The sequence below is a fragment of the Tachyglossus aculeatus genome, chromosome 6 (genome assembly GCF_015852505.1).
Source record: "Tachyglossus aculeatus isolate mTacAcu1 chromosome 6, mTacAcu1.pri, whole genome shotgun sequence".
Taxonomy (NCBI): Eukaryota; Metazoa; Chordata; class Mammalia; order Monotremata; family Tachyglossidae; genus Tachyglossus; species Tachyglossus aculeatus.
The window spans coordinates 16,405,313-16,432,168 of record NC_052071.1 but is presented as its reverse complement, the minus strand read 5'-3'; the positions used below and the strand labels follow the sequence as shown (position 1 = coordinate 16,432,168).

Genomic DNA, 26,856 nt, shown 5'->3' with positions numbered 1-26,856 from the left:
CCCTACCCAACAGTGGGCTCACAGTCTAGAAGATCCATGGATCTGAAGATCCATCACATTGAATTTCAGGAGCTGTACAGTCAACGCCCTGGCCCAGGAAGTCCTAAATAGTCATATTTTTTGAGCCCTTCCTGTGTGCAGAGAACACAGAGAACTAAGTGGTTGGGAGAGTATAACAAAAAACAGACACATTCCCTGCCCACAACGAGCTTACGGTCTAGAGGGAATCCTGTCTTGCCACTAGCAGCCGATCCTGCCTTCTCTTGGCATCCCTGTTTTCCCTCACCTTGCAGTGTTAGGGAATCCAAGAGCCCAAGGGATCTCAGGAGGTCATTTAGTCCAGCCTCCTGCCTCAGAGAAGCTGGTTATCTCAATTCCACAAGGAATTTTGGTGAGCCATTGTCAATAGCCTTGGGAGATATTGAAAGGGTGTGGATCAACACAGAAGAGAGGTCTAGGGTGGGATTTACAAACAGAAACTGGGAGGGTGTGTTCAGGGTCACCGGTCAAAATCAACGGGGTGCCAAGGTCAAGGCTGGAGAAGGGGGCCCCCCGAGGCCCACCCCTGTGCCGCCCGGAGCTGTGGCCGGTCTGCTTTCCCACAGGTGGCCTTGCATCCACTCCCCTTAATGGGAGGAGAGCCAACTCTCATCTCCTTCCACAGAAGGAGCAAAGATTCTCCGGCCTACCCAAGAGCAGCTCCTAATCGCCTCCCTCTCGCTGCAGCTGCTGGACTCCTTTAATAATAACAATAACCGTGGACAAGTCACTTCACTTCATGGGCCTCAGTTACGTCATCCGTAAAACGGATTGAGATTGTGAGCCCCACGTGGGACAGGGACTGTGTCCCATCCAATTTGCTTATATCCGTCCAAGTGCTTAGTACAGTGCCTGGCAATTGCAAGCACTTAACAAATATGATTATCATTATTATTAGTAATAATAATGATAATCATGTTGGGCACAGTCCCTTCCCTCCATGGGGCTCATGGTGGTGGTGAGGAAAACAGATATTTAATTCCTATTATTATTCACTGAAGCGGAGAGGGTTCATTAGAGGCTTGTAGCCGATCCATTTTCAGTTCATCAGGAATTTCCCTTTTGGCCTAGAGAATGGCCTCGCCTGGTTTCGTTGAGTCCAGTTGGAAACATGCCGGCCTATGGAATAATAATGATAATGATGGTATTTCTTAAGTGCTTACTGTGTGCCAAGCACTGTTCTAAGCTCTGGCAGTTCTCTGGGTATCCCCAGACCAAGAGGAATTGCCTGCTCAAACTGGGGCTGAGTCGAGGCTAGTAGAATAGCAGCATGGCCTAGTGGATAGAGCCCGGGCTGGGGAGCCAGAAGGACCTGAGTTCTAATCCCAGTTCCACCACTTGTCTGCCGTGTGACCTTCTCTGTGCCTCGGTTACCACATCTGTAACATGGGCATTATGACTCTGAGCCCTATGTGAGATAGGGATTCACTCGTATCTACCTCAGCGTTTAAAACAGTTCTTGACATGTGGTAAGCGCTTAACAGATCCCCTCATTTTCATCAGTAGTAGTAGTAGTGGCAGTGTAGTGGATGTTTTGGCAGGGCTTGTGCCCACTGCTGCCCTGGTACTGTGAAGCAGGGAGGCATTGGGGGCTAGGGGAGGACAGTTGGGAGAGGGCGGCGAGAAGAGCCGAGTCTCGCTTTAGAAACGGGTCATGCATTATTGATTCTTCCCAGATGCTGCCACCTGACTCTAATGGTCTCTGATTCTATTACCAGCTTCCCAGCAGAGTCCCCAGACAGGTAACCCTTGACCCCCTCAGAGGGAACTCCAGATGTCAACCCAGCCCAGAGGCATTGCGGGCCTGGGGCGGCTACAGCCTCAAACTCTCACCGTCATCCGGTCGAATCCTCGGCCCGTGGTGGAGAGAGCCGGGCCCCGGTCCTCTCCGCGAGCCCCTTGCCCAGAGCAGCCGGGAAGGGCGGGAGCCCCGGACCGGGGCGGTTCGCTCCGCTGCCTTCCCATCTGTCCGATGGGGAGAATATTCCCAGGGGAGGATCGATTGAAGCCGCCCGCGAGCACTCCGAGCTCCGAGTGGAAGGCAGCAGTAGAATCGGCCGAGGCACGATGAATAATGCAGGAAGAGGATCAGAGTTCCCTTGTGCGGGCAGCGGGCAGCAGGCTGCAGGCTTGAGAAAGGAGATCTGACCTGGGGCCAGACTGGGAGTGCGGGGCACGGGGGAAGGAGAGCAGAATCGCAAAGACCAGGGCCTCTCATGGAGTCAGGCCTCCAATTCTTCTGCTCCACGGCAGTGGGACCCGAGGTGCTGGTATCCAGAGCCAAATCTGCCTCTGACAATCAGAAGGATCTGGGTTCTAATCCTGGCTTTGCCACATAATAATAATAACAATTATAATAGTACTTGTTAAGCGCTTACTATGTGCCAAGCAGTGTTCTGAGCGCTGGGGTAGATAAAAGGTAATCCGATTGGACACAGTCCCTGTCATAGGCCTCACATTCTGCTGATAAACAGACTACAGAGAAGGCTCCTTTCTGCCCTGAGACTTGTGGCCCTTTCTAGGCAGAATGAAAGGCAGGTAACTTCATGCCAACAATTTCATTCATTTAGTCGTATTTATTAAGCGCTTACTATGTGCAGGGCACCATACGAAGCACTTACAAAGCTAGCACTCACCCTGTGAAACCAAGTCAGGTCTTAGAGAAGCCACGTGGCCTATCTTTTTTTGTTTGTTTTAAAAAAAGGTCTTCTGAAGTCTCCAGAATTAGTGCATTGAAAACTTCTGGACCTTTGGTGTGCCCTTTTTTTTAATGGTGTTTGTTAAGCACTTACTATGTACTGAACTTACTGCTGGAGTAGATACAAGCAAATCAGGTTGGACACAGTCCCTATCCCACATAGGGCTCACAGTCTTAATCCCCATTTTACAGACGAGGTAACTGAGGCACAGAGAAGTGAGATGACTTGCCCAAGGTCTCACAGCAGACAAGAGAAGCAGTGTGGCTCAGCGGAAAGAGCACGGGCTTTGGAGTCAGAGGGTGTGGGTTCAAATTCTGGCTCCACCACGTCAGCTGTGTGACTTCGGGCAAGTCACTTATCTTCTCTGTGCCTCAGTTACCTCATCTGTAAAATGGTGATTAAGACTGTGAACCCCACATGGACAACCTGATCACCTTGTATCCCCCCCCCCGCCCCCGCAGTGCTTTGAACAGTGCTTTCACATAGTACATGCTTAATAAATGCCATTATTATTATTATTATTATTATTATTATTATTATTATTATTGTGTCGGAGTCAAGATTAGAACCCAGATCCTTCCAAATCTCAGGTCCAGGCTCTATCCACTAGGTCACGCAGCTTCTCTATGTGTGCTTCTGCTTCTGCTTTGCTGTCATTGTTGTTCTGGAGAGGGTCTTCCCAGGGTCCACCCCTTCCTCTCCAGCCAAATACCTGGGCCTGGCACATGTCATATCCCAAGTTGACTACTACCACCAGCCTTCTCTCTGACTCAAGCGCTTTGTCAAGCGCTTAGTACAGTGCTAAGCGCTTAGTACAGTGCTCTGCACACAGTAAGCGCTCAATAAATACGATTGATGATGACTCTACATCTCTCCTCCCCAGGCCCTACTTCTGGCTGCTGCCTGGATCGTTTTTCTAAAAGGCTGTTCCACACACACGTCCTTACTCCTTAAAGAGTCGCCCATTCCTCTCCTGACCGGTGGCTATTAGGCCCCTTACCCGGCTCCCTTGCTCTTAATAATAATAATAATGGTATTTGTTAAGCACTTACTATGTGCCAGGCACTGTACTAAGCGCTGAAGTGGATGCAAGCCAGTTGGGTTGGGCACAGTCCCCGTCCCACATGGGGCTCACATTCATAATCCCCATTTTACAGATGAGGTAGCTGAGGCCCAGAGAAGTGAAGTGACTTGCCCAAGGCCATGCAGCAGACAAGTGGAGGAGCTGGGATTAGAAGTTGTCTGTCTCCCCCTTCTAGACTGTGAGCCCGTTCTTGGGTAGGGACCGTCTCTATATGTTGCCGACTTGTACTCCCCAAGCGCTTAGTACAGTGCTCTGCACACAGTAAGCACTCAATAAATATGATTGAATGAATGAATGAATGAACCCATGACCTTCTGACTCCCAGGCATATGCTCTATCCATTATGCCATACTGCTTCTTAACAATAATAATAATAATAATAATGGCATTTATTAAGTGCTTATAAGTGCTGGGGAGGTTGCAAGGCAATCAGGTTGTCCCACAGGGGGCTCACAGTCTTCATCCCCCTTTTCCAGATGAGGTAACTGAGGCCCAGAGAAGTGAAGTGACTTGCCCAAAGTCACCCAGCTGACAATTGGCGGAGCCGGGATTTGAACCCATGACCTCCGACTCCAAAGCCCGGGCTCTTTCCACTGAGCCACCCGACTTTTTCACCCACCTTCTGCTTCCCAGGCCCATGCTGTATCCACTCTGCTATGCTCTTAATCCCACTTTCTCCCAGTACACTCCAGGTAGCACCCTTCCCTCCTCCCTGGCCGGCTTCCTCAGTTGGCCCCATCCTTGCGTCCCCTTCCACCGTGTCCCTCACGTCATCACCCTGCCGGGACCTCCCTCCCACTTCATCTCCGAAAAAACCACACTTCCAGCCCTTCTGAAATCACCTCTTCTCCAGGAGACCTTCCCCAGTTCATTTGGAATCTCCCCAGGTTTTTTTTACGGCATTTGTTAAGGCTTTATTATGTGCTAGGCACTGCACCAAGTATCGGGGTAGATACAACCTAATTAGGTTGGATACAGTCCATGTGCCACATGGGACTAACGGTCTTTTTCTAGACTGTGAGCCCACTGTTGGGTAAGGACCATCTCTATGTTGCCAACTTGTACTTCCCAAGCGCTTAGTACAGTGCTCTGCACACAGTAAGCGCTCAATAAATGTGATTCCTCATTTTGCAGATGAGGTAACTGAAGCATAGAGGAAGGGAAGTGACTGGCCCAAGGTCACACAGCAGATAAGGAGCAGAGTCTGCATTAGAACCCAGGTCCTTCTGACTCCCAGCTCCATCCACTAGGCCATGCTGCATCATATCCTTCCAGCTGGTATTTCAGCATCTTAAAACCTCCCTCCCAATCTTCCATGGCACTTATGTACATACCGTGTATACTCTATTGCTTCCTCTTCTCTGTAATTTATTTATCTTAATGTCTGCTTCCCCTTTCCCCCCGCTATACTACATGATAAGCTCCTTGAAGGCAGGGATCATGCCAGAGAAGCAGCGTGGCTCAGTGGAAGAAGCATGGGCTTTGGAGTCAGAGGTCATGGGTTCAAATCCCGGCTCTGCCAGTTGTCAGCTGTGTGACTTTGGGCAAGTCACTTCACTTCTCTTTGCTTCAGTTCCCTCATCTGTAAAATGGGGATGAAGACTGTGAGCCCACCGTGGGACAACCTGATCACTTTGTAACCTCCCCACCGCTTAGAACGGTGCTTTGCACATAGTAAGCACTTAATTAATGCCATTACTATTAGTAGTGGTAGAATGTCTGCTAATTCTCCCACATGCTTAATACAGTGCTCTCCAGAGAGTAAGAACTCAACAGATACTATGGATTGCTTGATTGAGGAAAGAATTTTTTTTAACGGTGGTGTTAGTTATGAGCTTATTATGTGCCAAGCACCGAACTCTACACTAGAGCAGATAGAAGACAATCAGATCAGACCCGGTCCCTGCATCGACATTGGACTCTCAGCCTACGTAGGAGGGTGAGTAGATATTGAATGCCCGTTTTAGAGAAGAGGAAACCGAGGCCCAGATTCGTTACTTGACTATTCGCACCAGCTCACACAGCAGGCAAGGGTCCAGGTCCCGTGCCTCCCCCTTCTTAGGGAACTGGTTGTTATTAATTGGCAAAAATGACTTGTTGGAAGACTCGAGTCAAGGCAATGTGAGCGCTTGTGTGTCAGAGTCAGACTGTCCCCAGAAGGCCTCGGGGCAGGTGCCCCGGGACCCGTTGGGTGGGTCCGCCGTCCCCGGCCCAATAGGAGAGGCAGAACTGCTTCCGCTCCTCCCGGCCTGTGACCGCGGCCATGGAGATGGCACGTGATGTGCCGTGGCACCAAGCCCTGCCGACGTTACACGTTTCCTGCGAGAGGCAGTGGCCAGAGAGAGAGAGAGAGAGTGTGTGTGTACATATACCGCTCTGTGGCAAGGAGCAAAACAGGTGCCTGAAATACATCCCCATCCATGTCCCCCAATACAGCTCCGAACTAACGATAATAACAATCCTAATTATGTACTGGTTAAGCACCTACTATGTACCGAGCACTGGAGTAGATAGCAGTGAATCAGGTTGGACACAGTCCCTGTGCCACACGGGGCTCACGCTCTTATTCCCCATTTTACAGATGAGGGAACTGAGGCCCAGAAAAGAGAACTGACTTGCCCTAGGTCAGGCCGCAGACAGCCACCTGTCCCCAGACCGTCCCTCTCTGGCCCACGTCGGGCCAAGTCTGGCCTCGCAGGCCTGCGAGGTCCAGGAGGATCCCCAGGAGGGTCGGAGTGTGGAGTCGATGTCCTTAGGGAGCCCAGGTCACCCTGGGACCCCCGTCCGGACTCTCTGGGATCTTGTGAGAAGCGGCGTGGCCCAGTGGAAAGAGCCCGGGCTTGGGAGCCAGAGGTGATGGGTTCTAATCGCGGCTCCACCGCTTGGCAGCCGTGTGACTTTAGGCAAGTCACTTCACTTCTGTGTGCCTCAGTTCCCTCATCTGTAAAATGGGGATGAAGACTGTGAGCCCCCCGTGGGACAACCTGATCACCTTGTATCCTCCCCCAGTGCTTAGGAAAGTGCTTCGCACATAGCAAGGACTTAACAAATGCCATCATTATCATTATTATTATTATTTGTGAGGCTCCGGGCCGACGTATGCGCATCTGGGGCCTGGGAGAGACTGCCAGAGAACCGGGCCACGCTTGCACAAGAACATGCGACGCCTCCGCTTCTGCCGCCATCTCTTATCAAGGGCAGGGAGGTATTAGTCACTGAATTCCAACCCCATAGGGCACCCTCCCAAACACTGCCTTTGAAGGGACTCAGCTCTTAAATCTCTGAATGCATCCTGGGGCTGGTTGAATTTCTTGATGAGTTTTGCGGTTTTTGTTTTTTCCCTCGCATCATCTAATGGACTGGCTTTCTATTTTATTTTTGATCATGGCTGGAGGGTGACACTCTAAAGTGTCCTAGGAAGCAGTGTCACAGCCCCCTCCTCCTCCTGATGCTTGTCTGGACGCTGCTGAGGCTGGTGCCATCTAGTGGCTCTCTCCCAAACAGGACTGATAATGCGGTCATAAGGAATCCCTTCTATTTATTATTATTATTATTAATTATTATTATTATTATTATTATTTAATATAAGATTAAGATTTGGGCCCCCAAATCTATCCTGCATATCTGTCACAGTTGATGGGTTATTAATATAACAGTTATTAATATAATATTATTAATTAATTAATATAGTGACATTTATTAAGCCCTTACTATGCGCAGAGCACTGTCCCAAGCGCGCTGGGGAGGTTACAAGGTGATCAGGTTGCCCCACGGGGGGCTCCCAGTCTTCACCCCCATTTTACAGATGAGGGAACTGAGGCCCAGAGAATAATAGTAATAATAATAATAATAATGATGGCATTTGTTAAGCGCTTACTACGTGCAAAGCACTGTTCTAAGCGCTGGGGAGGATACCAAGTGATTAAGTTGTCCCACGTGGGGCTCACAGTCAATCCCCATTTTACAGATCAATCAATCAATCAATCGTATTTATTGAGCGCTTACTATGTGCAGAGCACTGTACTAAGCGCTTGGGAAGTCCAAGTTGGCTGTACACTGCACTGTACTGTACAGATGAGGTAACTGAGGCCCAGATAAGTGAAGTGACTTGCCCAAAGTCACCCAGCAGACGTGTGGTGGAGCCGGGGTTTGAACCCATGACCTCTGACTCCGAAGCCCATGCTCTTTCCACTGAGCCACGTTATTTGTGCATACCTATTCTATTTATTTTATTTTGTTAGTATGTTTGGTTTTGTTCTCTGTCTCCCCCTTTTATCATCGTCATCACTATCAATCGTATTTATTGAGCGCTGACTGTGTGCAGAGCACTGTACTAAGCGCTTGGGAAGTCTAAGTTGGCAACACATAGAAACAGTCCCTACCCAACAGTGGGCTCACAGTCTAAAAGGTGGGCTCACAGTCTACACAAAATAAAATAAATAGAATAGATATGTTCAAGTAAAATAGAGTAATGAATATGTACAAACATATATACAGGTGCTCAATAAATAGGAGCTCAATAAATATTTTAGACTGTGATCCCACTGTTGGGTAGGGACTGTCTCTATATGTTGCCAACTTGGACTTCCCAAGCGCTTAGTACAGTGCTCTGCACACAGTAAGCGCTCAATAAATACGATTGATTGATTGATTTTGGTGTATTTCGAGCCAGGCCGCACTCTTTTCAGCCTAAAGATTCAAGGCCGTATTCAAAATGAGATTTGTTTTATTTTTCCCAAAACACATTCCCGACATCCTACCTCCGAATTTGTGTTTTTGCAACCGGCTATTGTTTGGTGGAAGCTCCGGCAGGATTTGGATAGGATTTCTGCTCCGGCAGAAGCAGCCTGGCCCAGTGGAAAGAGCCTGGGCTTGGGAGCCAGAGGTCATGGGTTCTAACCCCGGCTTTGCCAATTAGCTGTGTGACTTTGGGCAAGTCACTTCACTTCTCTGACCCTCAGTGACCTCATCTGTAAAATGGGGATTAAGACTGTGAGCCCCCAACCTGATCTCCTTGTATCCCCGCCAGCACTTAGAACAGTGCTTTGCACATAGTAAGCGCTTAACAAATGTCATTATAATTATTATTATTATTTGGGTAGGTGCAGCGTGGTCTAGCGGGAAGGGCCCCGGGCCCAAACCTAGTTTCTAATCCTGGCTCCTCCACTTGTCTGCTGTGTGACCTTGGGCAAGGCACTTCACTTCTCTGTGCCTCAGTCACTTCACCTGTAAAATGGGGATCAGGACTGTGAGCCCCACATGGGACGTGGACTGCGTACAACCTGACTAGCTCGTATCTACCCCAACACTTAGAAGAGTGCCTGGAACAAAGTCAGTACTTAACAAATACGGCTAAACAAAATGCGGCGGGGTGGGGAGCGGGCGGGTACTGGTTTGGCCCCTGCGGGATGTGCAGCCCACCGAAGGAATCCTGCGGCCACACATTGCCAAATTGACCATGGTTTATTTAAGTGATTTGTCTGTGGTCACAAAGCGGGTCAAAGGCGAAGCTGGAACGGCAATCAGCTTTCCTCCTGTTTCTGATTTACCATTTAATCTCTCAGGCCGGACCGTATTCTTCCAGACTACCACTTTGCGGCACCTTCACTTGTCCTGGGAAGATATTCCAAAATAGTCCTGGCGATAGCGTGTACGGTGATCACTTTAGGGAACAATTAATCTCTAAAAGGACTGTGGGATAATTGCACAGACAGGAAGATAAAGAAGAAATCAGTCAATTGATGGTCTTTACTGAGCACTTTCAGTGTGCAGAGCAAAGGACTAAGGGCATTTTTATGGGTGTCGTGAGGAATACAAACCCATCAACCGTGACAGATATGCAGTATAGATTTGGGGGCCCAAAGATGGCAGATGTCATACCCTACTGGAAAGCAATAAATCAAACAGATTCTGCAGCTCAAATCTAACCACAGAAGGCGCAGGCTGGAAGTCTGGCCAGGTTTCACATCTCTGTTTGAGACAAGATTCTGTCTCCTGGGGCTGGCTCGCTCTGTCTGTCGCTCTGTCCAGTTTCTTTCTATATCTCACACTCTGATGTGGGATGCTTCCCTAAACCCCAGGAAGGCTGCGGATGTATTTGAAAAGATAACATTTGTCATCTGCAACTTGCCCCTAGGTCCTCGTCATTTACTTTTACTATAACATTGAACTCCGTGCCCACCTTATTCACTGACCCCTGTTCGGTGACAGGAAGATAGGTGGAAGATCTCAGGTTCCTAAACCTTCAACGATGATGGGAGCTTGTGGATTAGCTTGGTTCTTGAGGTCACTTCCTCCCTCTGCCAGCCCAGTTCCCGGGAATGCTCCGCTCAGTTCCCCGGGTGGACCACTCCCACACACACCACAGGTCCACAACTAAGATTTGAGGAAATCCTGAATAAAAGCGGAATAAAAAGTACCACTTTCTGGACACCCCTCCCAAATCGGAGAAGCAGCGTGGCTTCGTGGATCTCCATCCCCCCCGTCTTACCTCCTTCCCTTCCCCACAGCACCTGCATATATGTATAATGTTTGTACATATTTATTACTCTATTTATTTATTTATTTTACTTGTACATATCTATTCTATTTATTTTATTTTGTTAATATGTTTGGTTTTGTTCTCAGTCTCCCCCTTCTAGACTGTGAGCCCACTGTTGGGTAGGGACTGTCTCTATATGTTGCCAACTTGTACTTCCCAAGTGCTTAGTACAGTGCTCTGCACACAGTAAGCGCTCAACAAATACGATTGATTGATTGATTGATTGGGAGTCGGAAAGACCTGGATTCTAATTCCAGCTCCTCCACATGTCTGCTGTGTGACCTCGGGCAAGTCGCTTCACTTCTCTAGGCGTCAGTTACCTCATCTATAAAGTGGGGATTAAGAGTATGAACCCTCTGTGGGGCGGAGATGGTGTCCAAACTAACGTGAGTGGACCCCAGCGCTTAGAACAGTGCTTTGCACATAGTAATCACTTAACAAGTACCATCATTTTTATTATTATCATCAGTATTGTGGAGGGCCTGGACCTCTCAGCTTCTCCTGAGATGGGGTGGGTGTGTCAAAAACACCAGCTCGGAGGGCAGAGGGCTTGGGGAACTTAGTCAAATAGAAGAAAGAGACACCCCCACATTCTCCTCAGCACATTTAGGGGGAACTGGAAAAGTTCCTAGTGTCATCTTCAGGGTTCCCTATTCTTCCCTGAGTGTTGGCAGGGTTCTCACCCAGAAATAACTTCTAGGAGGTGTCTGTAAGCACCTCGTGGGCAGAGAATGTGTCTGTTTATTGTTTTGTGTACCCTCCCTAGTGCTAGTACAGTGCTATGCACACAGTAAGTGCTCGATAAATATGATTGACTGACTGATAGCCTCCAGTCCACCTTTCTACCCTGCTGGCCCTGTCTGAGCTTCCAGCCTGGGAGTATGGAGCAGGACGGGGAAATTGGATTTCACTCCTCTCCCCACCAAACTGAAAGTGCTCAGCTGAGCTTTGCTGTTGAGGCTGACTGACACTGGAGATGAGGTGGCTCCTCGCTTCCAGCCCCCTGGAGCCTTTCCCCACTCCTTCAGTTGCTAAGTGGTAGCAGCCCGCCACACATTGGGCCCAAAATCCTGAGTTTGGAGCGTCGAGTCAGACAGGCTCCAAGCCAGAGTCGATCTGGCTTGGGCAAGGATCAGATGGCTGCTTGGCACCCCTGCAGCTCTGCCAGATGAGAAGTGAATCTTCAATCAATGACATTGATCCCACACCTACCTCTCGCATTGGAATCAGTTCCTCACCGCGGGGTATCGGTCTCCTGGTTCTCGCGAGGGAGCTGAGCTGTAGTGCAAGCTCCTTCGCTAGACTGGAAGCTCCTTGAGGGCAGGGAACATGTCTTCCAACTCTCAGGTTGCCAAGCCTTCAGCGATGATGGGGGCTTGTGGATTAGCTGGGTTCTTGAGGTCACCCCCTCCCTCTGCCAGCTCAGTTCCCGGGAATGCTCCACTCAGTTCCTTGAATGGACCACACACACACCAAAGGTCCTCATCTAAGATGTGGGGGAACCCTGAATGAAAGTGGAATAAAAAGTATCACTTTCTGGCCACCCCTCCCAAATCGGAGAAGCAGCGTGGCCTAGTGGGTAGAGCATGGGCTTGAGAATCAGAAGGTCACGGGCTGTAATCCCGGCCCAGCCATGTATCTGCTTTGTGACCTCGGGCAAGTCACTTCCCCTTAGGAACTCTGCACACGATTGAATGAATGAATGAATGCACACAATAAGTGCTCAATAAATGCCATTGAGTGATTGATTGATAACTGCAGTGCCCCCTGCAGGTGGGAAGTGAGGTAATTTATTCTTTTATTCATTATATTTAATTTTATTTTTAATGGTACTTCTTAACCACCTACTATACACCAGGCACGGTACTAGGCGCTGGGTAGAATCGAGCTAATCACGTTGGACACAGTCCCCATCCCACGTGGCGCTCAAGGTCTTAATCCCCGTTTTACAGATGAGGTCATTGAGAGAAGTGAAGTGACTTGTCCATGGTCACATAGCAGACAGTAATAATAATAATAGTATTTGTTAAGCGCTTACTATGTGCCAAGCACTGTTCTTAGCACTGGTGGGAGGGGATACAAGGTAATCAGGTTGTCCCACGTGGGCCTCACAGTCTTGATACCCATTTTAAAGATGAGGTAACTCAGGCACAGAGAAGTTTAGTGGCTTGCCCAAAGTCACACAGCTGACAAGTGGGGGAGCCGGGATTAGAACCCATGACCTCTGACTCCCAAGCCCGTGCTATTTCCACTGAGCCATGGAGCCCGAATTAGAACCCAGGTCCTTCTGACTCCTGGGCTCAGGCTCTGCCCACTAGGCCACGTGGCTTAATTCTCCTAGCCCAGCTTTTGTGGGGCCCAGGAATGGGTCTGAATCAGTTTCTTTCTGCAGCGTTTAGCATAGGGTTTGCGTAATGTAGGTGCTCACCAAATACAGTAAAGAATAAGAGTGGAAGAAATCGGGCGACGACAGCTAGGGAGTGATTCTCTGGACACAGGGAATCGGGAGTTAGGTATTGCTCGGTTAGTTCTCCCTGAGACCTGGGCTCTGGCCAAATGTACCTTTCCATCAGACCTCAGGAACCACCAGCTCCCTTCCACCCAGGCCCCAAAAGAGGAAGGGAAAAACGGACTTTTTGCTGGGGATTTCCACGGCGAGAGGAACAGGCCTGAATTTCCAGGAGGTTAGGGAACCAAATTTGTGTGCATTCGGGGTTTCCTGGCCAAGCAGAATGGAGAGCTGTTTTGATCGTCTTTTATAAATCATAGCATCTTCCTTCACAAGAATCTCATGTTTGTGAAACCGGTTCAGTCGAATGTCATACCCGGGGTGGTGGAGATGTCCTCGGAGAGTGTTTGTGTGAAGATTGTTTGGCCGCAGAGTTTCAGGCCGTAAAGTCTTTCACTAAGTAAACACTTCAGGATGCGGAGCATTGCTTTCGTTACTTTCTTGGCTCTCTTCCCCAGACACTGTTTATCGGCGGTGGAAACAGTCATTTCTGTCAGCGTAAACACCTGGTGCGATTGGCAACTTGAATTTTGACTTCCTGGACCCTGTTTGAGACGTTTGAGAGTGGCGGGAGGTGGTGGGGGGAACCCGGACACTTTTCCAAAGATCTTACAGCAGGCTGTTTTGTCCCCCCACAATAGATTCTGTGGAGAGCCTCTCACACACCAACTCTTCTCTTCAGCCATCTCCTGCCATTTCCCTGCATGCCTCCCGGGATACCGACCCCTCCTTCTCAGGAGACAATTCCACGGCGGACGCCTTAGCCGCCGAGGAAACCACGAGTGAGTCCGAGTCCCTGCTCCTGCCTGATTATCTCTTCTTGTCCAACTGCGAGACCGGGAAACTGAACCCCAACAGGTAAGAATGTCGCCGCTGCTTCCCGCTTCACCTTGGGTGTTGGGCTCTAGGCTCGTTCTTCTCTGAGGGTCTCAGGCTTGCTTGGATCACCCTGGGCCCGTCTTGGCTGTGGTGGGGGACAGTTTTTGGTATTTTTTAAGGGTATTTGTTAAGCACTTACTGCGGGTCGTATTAAGCGCTGGGATAGATACCAGGTAATCAGAGTGGACACAGTCCCTGTTCCACATGGGGCTCCCCAGTTTGCAGATGAGGTGACTGAGGCCTGGAGAAGTGAAGTGATTTTCCAAGGTCACCCAGCAGACAAGCGGTGGAGCCGGAATTAGAACCCAGGTCTTTCTGAATCCCAGGCCCAGGCTCTATCCACTAGGCTGCGAGGCTTCCCAAGCAGTCACAGTGACCCCATCGCTCTGGACCTCTGCCCTCGAGCTCAGACGGAATCTGACGTTCCTTGTGGGCAACTGAGACCTCTTGTCTCCAGTTCTAGAGATGGAAGTGGGGCCACTGGCCTGGTGGTGCTAAAGACACCGTCCTGGAATAATAATAATAGTAATTGTTATTATTACTAGGTGCCAGGCATTGTGCTAACTGCTGGAGTAGATTCATTCAATCGTATTTGTTGAGCGCTTACTGTGTGCAGAGCACTGTACTAAGTGCTTGGGAAGTACAGATCGACACAAGGTAGATACAAGGGAATTGGGTTGGACACAGTCCCTGCCCCACATAAATTCCCTATTTTATAGATGAGGGAACGGAGGCTCTGAAGAGTAAACTGACTTGCACAAGGTCACACAGCAGACAAGTTTCAGAGCCGTGATTAGAACCCAGGTCCTTCTCACTCTCAGGCCCGTGCGCTATCTACTAAGCACACCACTTCCCACCCCGTCTCCGAGTGCGATCGGATCCCTGGGTTTAATCGAGGTTTCCTCTTCAGCTGCGCCTGAATCCGAAAAGCCCAACAGTTAAAGCGGGTTATTGCGTTCTGACTCGGGCTGCAGAAAGCGTTCTTTGCAGAGAGGGCATTTTCCAGGTGATGTCATCGCTGATCTGGACCACGAGCCCCATTTGGGTATTTGCAGTGGAAGAGGCAGACGTGCTTCCTCTTTGTCTGAACTCACTGGCCTTCTCTGCCATCTGCCTGCTCAAACGGGCACGATTTGACCCGCGGGCACCATACTCCGAGCCGGCCCTCCCCGGCCCAAACTAGACTCAAACCCGCTCGGGGTCCCCACTCCTTCTTGGCCTTCCGTTCCCGGATCAGTGCTAGGAGAAATCGCTGTCATAGCTGCTTGGAAACACCTATGAGAAGCAGCGTGGCTTAGTGGATGGAGCATGGGTCCGGGAGTCCTTCATCTGCTGTATGCCTTTGGGCAAGTCACTTCTCTTCTCTGGGCCTCAGTTACCTCATCTGTAAAGTGGGGATTAGGAGTGTGAGCCCCATATGGGACAGGGACTGCATCCAGCCTGATTAACTCATATCTGCCCCAGCACTTGGAACAGTTAGTGCTTAACAAATACCATTATTAATATTATTTTTATTATTATTATCTCGGCCCTGTTCGGCATTTATTGTAATCCCCCAAGAGAAGCAGCGTTGCTCAGTGGAAAGAGCCCGGGCTTTGGAGTCAGAGGCCATAGGTTCAAATCCCAGCTCCAGCAATTATCAGCTGTGTGACTTTGGGCAAGCCACTTAACTTCTCTGTGCCTCAGTTACCTCATCTGTAAAATGGGGATTAAAACTGTGAGCCCCACGTGGGACAACCTGATCACCTTATTTCCTCCCAGTGCTTAGAACAGTGCTTTGCACATAGTAAGTGCTTAACAAATACCATTATTATTATTATTATTATTATTATTATTATTATTATGGGCGTGGAAGGTGTCTACAAACTCGGTTACATCAGACTCTCCCAGGCAATTAGTTTAGTGCTCTGTACACAGTAAGTGATCAATAAATACCATGGATGGATTGAAACTCAGTCCAGAGGGAGAGGAGCTGGCCCTGGGGCTGTAAGCAAAGAACTGAAAACTACTTGAGGACAAGTGGGGCTGCTGTTAGCCATCGGGCTAAAGGGGAATCTGCCCCAGGACTAGCCCCCTTCCCTCCCCCTCTCCTTCCTGTCACCTACCACCATCACTGCCAGAACCAGTGCTCTTAGGGAAAATAGCCCTGGCTGTACTGGGAAAGGAGCACGCTGCACGCTTGTGGAGGCAGCAAAACTGGACAGGAGCATTGAGCCAACTGTGGCCTCAGGATAATCCTTTGGGCTCTCCCTGCCCCAAGCTCACTCCATGGTACCTTGCACACTTTAAGAGCTGGTGGAGGGCAGGAAATGTGTCCAACTCTGTTGGATTGTACTCTTCCAAGCTCTTAGTGCCATGCTCTGCAACACAGTAAGTGCTCAATACATACCACTGATGATGATGATGATGGTGGTGGTGGTGGTGGTAACTATGGAGGTGAGGGTGATGGTGAGAGGGGACCCCATTTACTCTCATTCCCAGCCCCAAGAAGTGCAGGGACTCTGTCTATTCCCCTGGGTATTCTCCCAGTCAGTCAATCAAGCACATTCATTGAGCACTTACTGTGTGCAGAGAATTGTACTAAGCACTAGGGAGAGTTCCATATAACAGAGTTGGCTAAATACATTGCTCTGCATGCAGTAAGCGCTTAATAAATACAATTACTACTACTACACCTAAGGAAACTGGGGCCAGCCAGCTCCAAGGAAGGGCAAGTGCATTCCTGTAGAAATCGCTAAGTTCCCTGTCTAAGACTACCGGGGGCACACTTTGTCTACTGGTCACTTACGGGAGTAAAAGCAGAGTCGGTGAATGTGGCTTCCCTCTTCATCCTCTGTGTAATTAGCAGGAAGGCGGAGAGGAATCAAGAGACAACAACAAGCTAAAAAACAAATGGATAAGCATAGACAGAGTACATCTGTCCACCGAACCGTTCATTTTAAAGCAGCATAGCCTAAGTGGGAAGAGCACGAGCCTGGGACTCAAGAGACCTGGGTTCGACAATGTTGGTAGACAACAAGCTATTTTTATTATCAGTATTGCATTTGTTAATTGCTTATTTCATGCCAGCCGCTGTAGTAAGCACGGGAGTAGATAGAAGCTGATCAGGTTGGACACACTCCCTGCCCCACGTGGGGCTCACAGTCTCAATCCCCACTTTACAGATGAGGTCACTGAGGCCCAGAGGAATGAAGTGACTCCCGCAAGGTCCCACAGCAGACGAGTGGCGGAGTTGGGTTCAGATCCCAAATCCTTCCAACTCCCAGGCCCGCGCTCCGTCCTTTAGGCCAAGCCGCTGGGATCCGGGCGTTTCCGACTCCCGCCCCGTCGCCCACACGGGTGTGTCTCTTGTCGTTCTAGAATGGAATTCCCTTCCCTCGGGGCCCCCATCCGGTGCGACAGCTGGTCCAACTCCGACCGATCCTTGGAGCAGACTTCCTCAGACGACGTTTTCGTCGACCCCCTGCCGTGCCAGCCGGCCCTAACCCTGCCGCCCCCGCCGGGCAGCGGCAACGGCCTCCCGGACGCGGCCCCCCCCGGGGCTCACCCGGCCCCGGCCCGGACTCTAGACGCCAGCGGACCGCCCGGCGACTTCTCGCCCTCCTCCCCGTCGCTGGTCCCGCCTCTGACCCCCACCTTTCAGGGGGAGAAGAGCCAGGCCAAGTTGCCCTACGGAGTGACAGAGCTGGACGTCATGTGCAACACCCCGCCGCCGCGACCCCCCAAGCCCAGCCACTTCTCTGAACGGCGCCAGGAAGAGCAGCTCCTGCAGAATGGGCACGGGGCGGGCAGCAGGGGTCTCAAGGGCACCGTGGTACCCAGAAGAATCTCCCTGTCCAGTTTAGATGCCATGAAGAACTGGAGAGGTAAGTCGCCCTCCTCCTTCTGACTCACTCTCCCCACCCTCTCCAGGTTGGGGGCCTCATGACCATCTCTGGCCTTTAGGGCGCTTCTGAAGTCACTCAGTCAGTCCATCAGATGGGTTTACTGAGCATTTACTATGTGCAGAGCACTGTATCGAGCACTTGCGAGAGTACAGAGAAGCAGCATGGTGTAGTGCTTAGTACGGTGCCCGGCACATAGTATAAGTGCTGAACAAATACATAATTATTAGTGGATAGAGCATGGGCCTGAGAGAAGGTATTGGGTTCTAAACCTGTCTCCCCACTTGTCTGCTCTGTGACTGGGCAAGTCACTCCACTTCTCTGGGCCTCAGTTACCTCATCCGTAAAATGGTAATTGAGACAGTGAGCCCCACATGGGATGGGGACTGTGTCCAACCCAGTTGGAAGAGTACAGTATAACTGAGTTAGTAGACATGTTCCCTGCTCACAATGAGCTTACAGTCTAGAGAGGGAGACTGTATTTAATATAAATACATCACGGCTATACACATAAGCACCGTGGGACTGACGGGGAGGTGAATCCCAGTGCAAGGGAGAGGCAGAAGGGAGTGGAGAAAGAGGAAATGAGGGCCTTCAAGGAAGAAGGGAAAGATACAGAATAAGGAGAAGACATAGTGGAGCCATCCACAGAAAGGGGTTCAGGAAAATAGTACAGTGCTCTGCACACAGTAAGCGCTCAGTAAATACAGTTGAATGAACGAATGAAAACAGGAAGCCTGCAGTGTCCACTCTTTCAAATGCCCTCAGATGCATGTGGTATTAGGGCAGTACCTTCAAGGTCCCTCCAGCAGTCCGTCAGTGGTACTTATTGAGTGTTTACTGCATGCAGAGCAGTGTACCAAGGCCACCCCCTGCCGGGACGGGGGTCAGCGAGGTTGGAAGGCTCCCCATCTACTGACAATTCAAAGTCAGAGCCTGCAGCCGCCACCCCCAGCTCATTCTCTGCAAGGCCAGTGGTTCTTGGCACAACCCAGCCGCAGCTGCAAACATTATTCCGTAGTGGTTGTTTCTGGTTCTTTTGTTGTTGTTTTTTTATATAGTGTTCGGTAAGCGCTTACTCTGTGCCAGGCACGGTTCTAAACACCGGGGTAGATACAAGCTGATCCGGTAAGACACAGTCCCTGTTCCACATGGGGCTAACAGTCTTAATCCCCATTTTACAGATGCAGGAACTGAGGCCCAGAGATGAATGGCCCAAGGTCACCCAGCTGACAAGCAGGGGAGCTGGGATTAGAACCCAGGTCCTTCTGACTGCCAGGCCTGGCGCCATCCCCTAGGCCACTCTGCTTCCAAATTTGTAATCGTCAGTTGCAGCTGCCTGTGGCCCCTAATGGGAGGACAGGGAATGTTGGGGGAAAGTGGAGACCCCTTCAGAGAGGCAGCGTGGCTCAGTGGAAAGAGCCCGGGCTTTGGAGTCAGAGGTTATGCGTTCAAATCCCGACTCCGCCACTTAGCAGTGTGACTTTGGGCAAGTCATTTAACGTCTCTATGCCTCAGTTAGCTCATCTGTAAAATGGGGATTAAGACTGTGAGCCCCACGTGGGACACCCCAATCACCTTGTATCTGCACCAGTGCTTAGAACAGTGCTTTGCACATAGTGAGCGCTTACTCAATGCCATTATTATTCTTCTTCCTCACCCCTCACATGGGCTTCATGGCATTTTAGGAGCATTAATCTTTTCCCCGCCCCAATGGGAGTAGAAGTGTTGGAGTAATAATAATAATAATAACGGCATTTGTTAAGCGCTAACTATGTGCAAAGCACTGTTCTAAGCGCTGGGGTGGATACAAGGCGATCAGATTGTCCCATCCGGGGCTCACAGTCTTCATCCCCATTTTCCAGATGAGGTAACTGAGGAACAGAGAAGTGAAGTGACTTGCCCAAAGTCACACAGCTGACAAGCGGCGGAGCAGGGATTCGAACCCATGACCTCTGACTCCCAAGCCCGGGCTCTAGGGCGATGGGTTGCACTCCTTTGTCTGCCTGGCAGGAGGCAGCAACAAGTTATTAACCTCGGCCATAGCAGACAGCAGCTGCCACTGGGCTCCACTTTGTCCCTTGGGGTCACCACACCTCGCCCCAGGGGGCTTGAAAGCCCTAGGGTGCGGAAAACAGGGGGTGACCACTCCGGGGCCCTTGGTTTTGGGGTGTCATCTAACCCCGTAACCAGACAAGACATCCCTCCCCATCCCCTTGAAAGTTACTGCCTGAGCCTGCTGTTGGGTAGGGGCTGTCTCTATATGTTGCAAACTTGTACTTCCCAAGCGCTTAGTACAGTGCTGTGCACACAGTAAGCGCTCAATAAATACGATTGAATGAATGAATGAATGGTAGACAGGGGTCTGAGGAGACTGGACTCAGTTGGGTTGGCCATTTCTGTGGAAACCCGTACGATGGCCCAAGTCCCCAATTCCAGTGATCTGGGTTCATGCATTCATTCATTCAATCGTATTTATTGAGCGCTTACTGTACTAAGCGCTTGGGAACTACAAGTCGGCAACATATAGAGACGGTCCCTACCCAACAACGGGCTCACAGTCTTTGATTGTCCTCCCCAGGATGGTTGCTCCAGGTTTGAGGAGAGAGAGAGACAGAGAGAGACAGAGGGAGGGAGGGAGAGAGGGAGGGAGAGCATAATCCAGTAAAACACAGTCCCTGTTCCAAACGGGGCTCCCAGTCTTAATCCCCATTTTACAGATGCGGGAACTGAGGCCCAGAGAAGTGACGTGAAAATATCCGACAGAGGAGTTTTTATATATTACATATATATATTAGAATATATTGGAGGGTGGGAGTTTCAGTCAAGTCCAGCCTTCTGGTTCCTGGCATCTCTAGGCAATCTCCTGCAGCTCTGTGTTCAGAAGGACCTGGGTTCTAATTCCGCTTCTGCCAGAATCTCGGGGAGAAATCAGGAAAGACAAGGGAAAAAGGGGAAAGAGGGAGGAAAGGAGGCACGGTGGAAAGCAAGCGAAAGAATCGCACTCATTGACCCATCCATCTGTGGGTTTTTTTCATGGCATTTGTTTTGTGCTTACTCTGTACCAGGCACTCTACTCAGCACTGGAGTAGATACCAGCTAAATCAGGTTGGGCATAGTCCCTATCCCACAAAGGACTCATGGTCTTAATCCCCATTTCACAGATGAAGTAACTGAGACCCAGAGAGGTGAAGTGAATTGCCCGAGGTTACCCAGTAGACAGGAAGCAGAGACGGGATTAGAACCTGGGTCCCTCTGACTCCCAGTCCCGGGCTCTATCCATTAGGCCTCACTGCTTGAAAACTTAGCCAAGCATCTTACTCTCATTCATTCATTCATTCACTCAGTTGTATTTATTAAGTGCTTACTGTGTGCAGAGCACTGTACTAAGTGCTTGGAAAGTACAATTGGACAACAGATAGAGACAATCCCTACCCAACAACGGGCTCACAATCTAGAAGGGGGAGAGAGACAACAAAACAAGTACACAAGCAGTTTGTCTCCAGTTTGTCTGGATGGGCTTGCGATCCCATAAGGCCGCGGGGGCAATGGGCATGGCTACATTTAGGATCATAGCCCAGATGGCCAGTGGCCTCCTCAACCCTCAAAACCGAGAGCCTGCCGCGGCCAAGTTTCGGTTCGTTCATAGGAGCTGCCTGGACAATCCCAGTCGGAACATGTAAGCCCGGTGTGCGCAGGGATTGTCTCTCCTTATTGTACTTTCCAAGTACAATTGAAATTGTACTTTCCAAGCACTTAGCACAGGCTGTGCACACAGTAAACGCTCAATAAATACGATTGATTGAATGAATGAATGAGCATGTGGTTTGGAGAAGCCCCCAACTGGGACCCAACTGGAGAGCCATCTGGTCTGTCCTTTGAAATAGAAGGAAAGCTGCTCTCTCCCCTGGAACTACCGAACCAGTCTCCCACCCCCAGCAGCACCTGCACCCTCTGTCATCTGCAACTGCTCCATCTCTCAGCTTGGCCAAGTTGCTGGTCCTCCCTTCCTCCATTTATTTGAAATTCTCAACCCACTCACCCACCCTGCCCGGCCCATTTCCCTGCAACTGCTCCATCTCTCAGCTATCTCTCAGCTTGGCCAAGATGCTGGTCCGCCCTTCCTCCATTTATCTGAAAGTCTCAACCCACTCACCCACCCTGCCCGGCCCATTTCCCAAGGACTGCCTCGGGTGAGAAATACCTCACTGCCTCAAGAAACCGACAACTTAGCCCCCGTTTCCCCAGCATCGCCTCGGGTGAGAAATAACCTCCCAGTTTCAGGAAGCGGCTTGGCCCCAAGACAGCATACAGGCGCCCTAAGTCCCCCACCACCCATTTTGGCCTGTGATTAATTCAGCGGATCAGGTAGCTCTTTTAGTGCGGTTCATCGGGTTCCCAGATTTCAGGCCAACCTTTAAGGAGCAGGTGCGATGTGCACGTTTTGGAAAGCCGTCCTGTCGTGAGGTAATTGACGCCTCGGTCCACTGCTGCTCTTTTGCTTCCTAAGCGGGGCCACGTAGGCGGCTTGTGGGGAAACCACTCGTTTCCGTGCTTGGCTTTTCAGCCAACTTGGATCCCACCTACCTCCACACGGGACCTCCTGGCCTTTTTCACTCCCCCGTCCTCCATCAGGCTCCACTGTGGAATTGGCTCTGCCTCTACTTCCTTTTGAAAAAGGTTCAAAAGGTTTTTCATAGGAACGCAGTGAGCTTTCCTGGTGGTGGTGATGTTGAGAGAGAGAGAGAGAGAGAGAGAGAGAGAGAGAGAGAGAGAGCACAGTGGGGGAGGAAGGAAAGTATACAACAGAGGAGTTTTTATATATTACATATATTATATGTATTAGAATATATTGGAGGGTGGGAGTTTCAGTCAAGTCAAGCCTTCCAGTTTCTGGCATCTCTAGGCAGTCTTCTGCAGCTCCGTGGTCAGAAGGACCTAGGTTCTAATTCCGGCTCTGCCACTGGTCTGCTGTGTGACCTTAGGCAAGTCACTTAACTTCTCTGTGCCTCAGTTCCCTCATCTGTGAAATGGGGATTAAGACTGTGACCCCCTATGGGACAGGGACTGTGTCCAACCTGATTGTATCTACCGCAGTGCTTAGAACGGTGCTTGACACATAGTAAGTGCTTAACAAATATCATTATTAGTAGCAATAATAATAATAATAAACCCGCCCATTCCCATGAGTTGAACTCAGAGTCAGGGTTGTTCCCCCACATTCTGGTGACTTGAACTCCGCACCAGGGTCATATCTGGCTCACAGTAACACACTGACTTGTATCTTGTAGTCGAAGAGGTTTGTAGAGGCCTGTTTGACCTCCCTAACCAACACTGGTTCTTTTACAGCTGATCTGGAAGGCAGTTGCTTAAGAAGTCGAGACAAGAGGCTAAGTTTAAACCTGGTAAGTGGATTTCTTAGATCGTGGAATCCAGATAAGTCCAAGTGGCTCTCCTAAAATGAGTTCCTCATTTTTGCCAGGGCGTCTTTGTGAGGCCTGTCGGGGCTTCCCGCTCCCTCCCCTTCCCTCAGCCATCCCTCCCTCCCTCTGCCACGTGGTGCCAGACTCTCCCTCAGCCTGGACCCTGTCACTGCTCCTCTCCCCCCTGCAGAGCACAACTGCAATATGGCAAGTGGGTGGAAGGAGGTAGGCAAGGGGGCACCTTTGTCCCCATTGCGGGAGATGTCTGGGTGCTTCCTTTTCCCTTTAGGAGGAACGGGTGTATAGTGGAGCGCATGTGGGCACCCCCGGCAGGTACGCAGCTCCCACCCTGTGCCATACACACATACCCCCTTCCACTCTCGGCCTCCAATCTGGGCAACAACAGCGTCTTTGGGGGAAGGGAGAGAGAGCGGGACCGTGTATAGCAGATGACGGGACCCAGGCACCATTTGCAGTAGCACCTCCTCCCACTGGCACTGCCAGGCCGTAGCCCAGCGGGGCAGCATGGAACTGTGCCCCGCAGAGCAGGATGGGAATCCTACGTTCAGGGCACTACAGGTGCAGAAATGGCATGAAATCCCCAAGGGCTCCTTGGGAAGAGCTCCACATCCTCGCCAGCACCCAGAACTTGGGCCTCAATCCAGGCTGCCACCCTTGTAAGACCCTCCAGGCTCAGAGACCCTCCCCCTTGGTTCCCAGATGCCCACCCAAGCCGCATCTTGGTCATCCCCTCCGCAGTGAGTCCTCTTCACTGCCGACGCGCTCCCGGCGGCTGGGGGGAGAGGCAGACTGTGGCTCGGTCAAACCCAATCGCCTCGACCACAGGCATGGGACGTCCCCCGTCAGCTGCTGGGAGGAGCCCCCGACCCACCAGCCATCGGGCTGCCTCCGGCGTTTGTAGCCTGTCCCACGGTCACGCCTGGGTTCCTGACTCCCAGTTAGGGGGGTGCTCCTCACGCCTGGCTGTCCGCCCCCTGCCCCCGACTCCGATCCCAGCTGCACTCGGGGAAGGACACCGACCTCAGCTCTGTGATGGGGCCACGCTGGCCGGTCACGTCAAACTGGCCTTTGGGGTGCCAGTGCCAATCGGGTTTGCAGATGGTCTCCTGGTCCCCTGCTTTTTCCAGCCAGTTCCAGTGTTCTGTGGTGGGTGCTTAGAACAGTGGTTGGCATATAGTAAACGCTTAACAGAATACCATAATTATCAGTTAACCTCTCAGCCTAACGCGCTGCTCGAGCGCTTCGTTGCTCTTGAGCTCGGGTGCTCTTTTCTGGCAAAATGTGTGTGCAGACAGGCACGCCCATATCTGGGTTTGTCCCCTAACCATGAACTCCTTTTCTCCCGCAACCACGAGCCGGCGGGTATTCCGAGCGCCTTCTTTATTCCCCTCACAGCCGTGCAGATTCACCCCGCTGTACTCGTCCACGTCGGACAGCTCGGAAGACAGTTATGTCCCCATGCACCCCAGTGCCTCGTCCCCCGTGCCGGGCCTGGACTGCAACCCCGACGGCTACATCCCCATGAGCCCCGGATCCTCCGTTTTCACCTTCCCCGTGGTCAGCATCGAGAAGCTCTCCAGTCCCCTGCCCAGCCTCCCCAAGGACATGGAGCCCCCCCCGGTCAACCGAGACCTCAAGCCTCGCCGGAAGTGTAAGCGCAGGGGAGAGGGTGGTGCCCAGCTGGCGTTTCCAAATGGGCAAGCCGGGGCAGGGAGCCCGGGAGTTGTTGTGGCTTAAACACGCACATCGGGGCAACTTGGCCCACAAGCGTCCGGGCTGGCCTGTGGTAGGAGATGAGTGAGGCGAGATGGGGTGGGACCCCAATTGAACGCTTTTGGCTGTGTGGGCGGGGAACGTGGCTGCCAACTCTGTTATATTGTATAGTATATTGTATTGTATAGTATATAGAGAAGCGGAGTGGCTCAGTGGAAAGAGAATGGGCTTTGGAGTCAGAGGTCATGGGTTCAAACCCCGGCTCCGACAAGTGTCAGCTGTGTGACTTTGGGCAAGTCGCTTAACTTCTCTGGGCCTCAGTTACCTCATCTGTAAAATGAGGATTAAGACTGTGAGCCCCCCGTGGGACAACCTGTTAACCGTGTAATCTCCCCAGCGCTTAGAACAGTGCTTTGCACATAGTAAGTGCTTAATAAATGCCATTATTATTATTATTACTCTCCCAAGAACTTAGTGTAGCGCTCTGTACCCACTAGGCATTCAATAAATATGATAGATTAAGAGGGGGATCTCCAGTAAACTCAAGCCTCCCCTACTTTGTTTTCTCCAACTCCACGGAGCCATCCCATGGACCCCGATTTTTCCAAGAAGGTGGTTACCCAGAATCTTGACTGATTCTCCCCCTCTTCGGCCCAGTTCACTGGCACCATCCGGAGAGGGGAAGAATTATGAAGCTCACCTCTTTGCTCGCCAGCCCAGTTCTAGATTTTGTGAGGTGGAAACTGAGATGAAGTGTTTTGCGTTATCTGTGGCAACCAGGGGCCCACCACCCCTGGGAAACCGAGAGTGCCCGATTTCAGTTTCCATCGTCTCCTCCTAGCACGCCCACCCCCGCTGGACCTGAGGAACCTGTCTACCATCCGGGAACACGCCGCCTTGGCTAGGACCTGGACCGTGCCTTAGTAAGTCACTGATGGATGCTGATGTCTTTCAACAACTGCGCCGGGGAGACTGACACGAATAGCATCTCCGCTTCCACAAACGACATTCTGTTGGTAGATTCCTCAGGCGAAAGTTCCACTCACATTCCATGGGATTTCTTTCAGGAGTCACGACCCCTTTCCTTCACTCGTTGCGCATACACAAATGTACACATACACGCACTCACACACAGAGACTCCCATCTAAAGATGGACTTTTCCATGAGGTCAGCTCTCACGGCTCAAAGCCTGCCCTTCCGAGGACAGGGGGTGACCCCAGAAAGACAAGAGAGCCGGCTCGCGGAGTTCTTCCTCAGTCAGGGGACCCAGCCGCGTGGGGTTCGGTTCATCCCGAAGCCAGCGGAGGGGACGAATGCCAAGCCCTGAGTGCTTTGGGCAGTGGTTGCCAGAGGGCTGTGGCTCAAAGCAGACCTGAGGATCCAGGGCAGACCTTCCAGGGGAGTGGTTGTTTCAGGATTGTCAGGAATCCCTCCTTCACCCCACAACCTTCATTGAGACCCAAATGGTAAAGGACAGGCAGATGCAATGGCTACCTGCTCCCTCCACTGCCGTTCCCAACTGAATCACCTCCATAGCATTAATCCCTTCTCCACCACGCTCTCCAGGTAAGAATCTGAGTCTCTCCTCTTGCCTCAGAGATAGCGTGGTAGGGACAGTTAACTTCATAAGCACACCCACAACCTCACCTGGCTCCCAAGGAGGCCACAAGTTTGGAAAGATGAGCACCTGTGACCCCTCCTGACCTGATCGTGAGACCCTTCTGGCAGTGCATCTCCCGTAGGGCTCCCTGTGGGATGGATGGATTGATTGAGTCACTGATGGACAGGGCTCCCAGGCTGCAGACTCCCAAGACCAAAACCAAGGCAGGGGCAGGGTGGGGGGCGGGGGGAGGTGAAAAGTAGCAGTAGCAGCAGTGAGAAGAAGGTGGTGGGAGGATCCTGTTGAAAATGCCAAGGCTTTCTTCCTGGAGAACCTGCCTTCTGAACCCAACCACTTCCCTGGAATGACTTGCCTAACAACTTGAGCGGTGTCAATAGTAATTATAGTAATGGTATCTGTTAAGCGCTTACTCTTTGCCAGGCACTGTATTAAGTGCTGGGTG

General features: G+C 51.0%; 1 protein-coding gene across 1 annotated transcript in view; it reads left to right on the top strand.

The window, feature by feature from the left end:
- GAB3 (GRB2 associated binding protein 3) overlaps positions 1 to 26,856 on the top strand; it is a 46,842-nt gene that overhangs the window by 11,872 nt on the left and 8,114 nt on the right. The window contains exons 3-7 of the mRNA XM_038747702.1: positions 13,514 to 13,730; positions 17,112 to 17,617; positions 22,985 to 23,040; positions 24,475 to 24,730; positions 25,634 to 25,715. Coding sequence (XP_038603630.1) covers positions 13,514 to 13,730; positions 17,112 to 17,617; positions 22,985 to 23,040; positions 24,475 to 24,730; positions 25,634 to 25,715 — 1,117 coding nt within the window. The remainder of the gene's footprint in view (positions 1 to 13,513; positions 13,731 to 17,111; positions 17,618 to 22,984; positions 23,041 to 24,474; positions 24,731 to 25,633; positions 25,716 to 26,856) is intronic.